The 3,585-nt window shown below is 43.4% G+C and overlaps 1 protein-coding gene across 1 annotated transcript; it reads right to left on the bottom strand.

The window, feature by feature from the left end:
- Positions 1–246: 246 nt before the first annotated feature.
- LOC115835453 (putative uncharacterized protein UNQ9370/PRO34162) lies at positions 247–798 on the bottom strand. Its single transcript, XM_030814048.1, is given in 5 exon segments — positions 247–269; positions 272–470; positions 473–544; positions 546–653; positions 655–798. Coding segments are annotated over 5 exon segments (546 nt in total).
- Positions 799–3,585: the final 2,787 nt, after the last annotated feature.

Below are 3,585 nucleotides of genomic sequence, written 5' to 3'. Positions count from 1 at the left end.
GGAACAGGTAGCATCATCATTTGATTGCTGGACTCAAATAAAAATAAACGCAGAGAACAGAAATCTGAACATCTCTAATAAAGCTATTTCAAAACAGAAAATTGAAGGTGACGGGGTGTTATAACCCATCCATCAGCAGATCTTCACTGAGCACGCATGGGGAACCCAGCTCTGGATTAAGCCCTCGGGAGCCTTTATTCATGAAAAGTCCTATTTTCTATGATGGGATCCATAGAAGCCCAAACCTCAGCACCATCCGATATACCCAGTAACAAACCTGCACATGTGCCCCCTGAATCTACAATAAAAATGGAATTGTTTTCAAAGTCCCGTTTTCCAAACCCAAAGGACTTTTTCAGAGATAGCCTGTGAACAGATTTCAAAGGCAAACTGAGATTGAGGTAAACTGCAGCCTTGGGGCGTGGCTTTCGGTACAGACTATGGGAATTCAGGTCCAAGAGGCACTCAGCATATGCTTCAGGGCTGTGGTCAGCTTGGGTGTCAGCTCTGGGCTGACAATGTTCAACTGTGAAGCCCCCCCCCCCAGGAGCAGTGGGGAGGTTTGGAAAATGCTGAGCAGTCTGCAGGGCAGCAAGCAGGGAAAAAAAGGTGCCCTCTGCCCTGCCAGGCCCTCTCCTCTTGCTCCCAGCCTTGGGCCAGGCTCACCCGAAGCCAGACCTGAGCTATGGCTAGGGGTGCATGATCCGTGCATGTCCTGTGCATGGCAGGTGAGCTCCTTTTGCAGATCATCAAGAAACTAGGGACCTCTTGGATCTCTAGAATTTGCATAAAGATCATGACTGTCTTTGTAGCATAAGCTAAGCTACCTCTCCTAACATATTGAACCCAGAGGAGTTCCACACAGTGTGTGTGTGCAGGTGAGAAGCTATGTACCTTATTTGTGAGTGAGAGTGTGTGTGTGTGTCCGTGTTGATGTCCAGGGCCTTAGAGTTTTATATAAAGAAACCCTGGGAGTAAAAATATGTTTCTTTGTGGGAAAGGGGCATGGTCATTAACTCGACACCGAACACTACTTACCAAGCACAGTGATAGGAAGATTTAATGAGATCATTTATCTGAAAGCACTTGGTAAGAGAAGATCCCTCAAGTATAAAGGATTGTATTATGTTAACATGTTCTGATGATCAAGTGGAAAAAGTAGTAAATTACGGAAAGGAGAGATGAAAGTGTAGGAAAGGAATTCAGAAGCTAGGATTTGAAAGAAACATTTTAGGCAAAAAATTGAGAGGGCCTGTAAAAAATAAAAAATAAAAAATAAAAAAACCCTTCCAGCTGCAGAGAGGGTTGGGAGCCATTTCCCTAAAGACACACCACCTGGCTCCCTGCAGCTGTTTGTTGCAACCTCACACTTACAGGATTGCTCTGATGCCCTTACTTTCAAGCACAGAGACAAAGCTCCAGCTGAGATCCTGATAACCAAAGGCAAAATTGAAGAGAGAGTTGATATAGTTTAGCAGCAGAACATGCAAAAACCAACAAATATACAAACCACACACCTTGGATTTAGCAGAAAATAACATAAGCCAACAGGAAACAAGAAAGTGACTGTAGTAATTTCTGATTGCTGCTTAACAGATTGCCACAGGTTTCATAGATGAAAACAACCCCTCATTTATTCTCATTGGTCTGGAGGTGAGACGTCTAAATTCAAGGCATCAACAGGGCTGTGTTCCTCCTGGAGGCTCTCGGGGACAATCTGTTCCCTTGCCTTTTCCAGCTTCTAGGGGCCACCTGCATTCCTTGGCTTGTGACACCTTGTTGTGCCAAGCCCCAGTAGACTCCAATGGGGAGCACACCATGTTCAAAAGGCCAAAGAAGAGACCTGGAGCCAATAAATAAGACATGGGGTTTTATCGAGAGCTCACAAACAGGGAAGAGAGTCCAGTGGCAGCAGGCTGGGCAGAAGAACTGCAAGCACTTGTAAAAGGCATGCAGTTTATATAGCATTTTCACTTAGCACCCTCCCCCAAACAATCTTCACCTGGCGACCTTCATTTTACCCAAAATAAAGGGCCTTGATCCGCTATACAGCCTGCATTCCATGGGCCAGGCCGGGGTCTCAGATGTTCCTCATAAATAAGGAATGGATCTCTGGGTTGGCTACTCGTGGATTTCTTAGCCTGGGACTCTGAACACACATTCAGGTGCATCTGCCATACGGAGTGTATTAGTCCATTTTCACACTGCTATAAAGATACTACCGGAGACTGGGTAACTTATAAAGGAAAGAGGTTTAATTGACTTACAGTTCCGCATGGCTGGAGAGGCCTCAGGAAACTTACAATCATGGTGGAAAGCAAAGGGGAAGCAAGGCACATCTATCATGATAGCAGGAGAGAGAGGCCGCAAAGGAGAAGTGCCACACTTTTAAACTATCAGATCACATGAGAACTCACTATCATGAGAACAGCATGGGGGAAACTGCCCCCATAATCCAATCACCTCCCCCAGGTCCCTCCCTACACATGTGGGGATTACAATCCGAGATGAGATTTGGGTGGGGACCCAAAGCCAAACCATATCAGAGGGTCATTGTTAGTGTATGCTCAAGTCATCACTGTCAGGTGCGTTTACCATACACACCTTCCTCCATCTTCAAAGCCAGGAGCATAGCATCTTCTAGTCTCTCTCTCTCTCTCTCAGTCTGTCTCTCTGTCTCTCTCTCTCTCTCTGTGCTTCCATCGTCACAGCACCTTTTTCTTTCTTATAAGGACCCCTGTGATTACACTGGGCCCATCTAGCTAATCCAGGATAATTTCCCCATACGATTTTTAACTTAATCGTATCAGCAAAGTCCCTTTTACTATGTGAAAAGTATCATATTCACAGGTTCCAGGGATTAGAACATGGACGTCTTGGAGGGAACATTGTTCAGCCTAACACAGTGACTATCTCTTAGGCTATATCAATGAAGGTATTATGCTCAGGAAAAAGAAGGTGATGGAGCCTGTTCCTTTCTATCCTGGAGTCTGTGTTCACTCCTAGGGACTTCATCTTCAAAGGAATGGAGAGCACCTATTACAACGCAAACACGGTATTATTTTATTATAATATTAAATAAATGTTGGAGAAAGTGTCAGAAAACAAATCTTCCTACAGGTAGTTGGAAGCAGCGTCAATTATTTTAAAAGTTTTGGAGGATAACCTGGCAACATACAGCAAAAGTTTCTCAGATGTTCATTTCTATTGATCTAGAGATTTTACTTCCGAAGATTTATCCTAAGGAAATAAACATGAACATGTGCAAAGATTTACTGACAAGGATATTCACCAAAGTACTTTCAAAGTCATAAGAAGAAAGTAAATTGGGAGGAAAAACTAACTTCCTATTCCTCAAAGTTGAAATAAACTCTGGTACATTTGTTTTAAAATATATCTAAAACCTACTCAGCCATTCATCACATGTTGTAGAGGAATATTTAACAACATGAAGAGAGGTTTTCGATATCCCAAGAAATGACCTAGCAGGTTATATGTCAGTGTGCAGAGTCTGTTTCTTATTTGCAAAATACAATCATATCAGTTTTAAGTTCCTACTGGAAACAGCACTCAACTAGGACAACG

The sequence above is a fragment of the Nomascus leucogenys genome, chromosome 6 (assembly GCF_006542625.1).
Source record: "Nomascus leucogenys isolate Asia chromosome 6, Asia_NLE_v1, whole genome shotgun sequence".
NCBI classification, from domain to species: domain Eukaryota; kingdom Metazoa; phylum Chordata; class Mammalia; order Primates; family Hylobatidae; genus Nomascus; species Nomascus leucogenys.
This window is presented reverse-complemented; position numbering and strand designations above follow the sequence as displayed.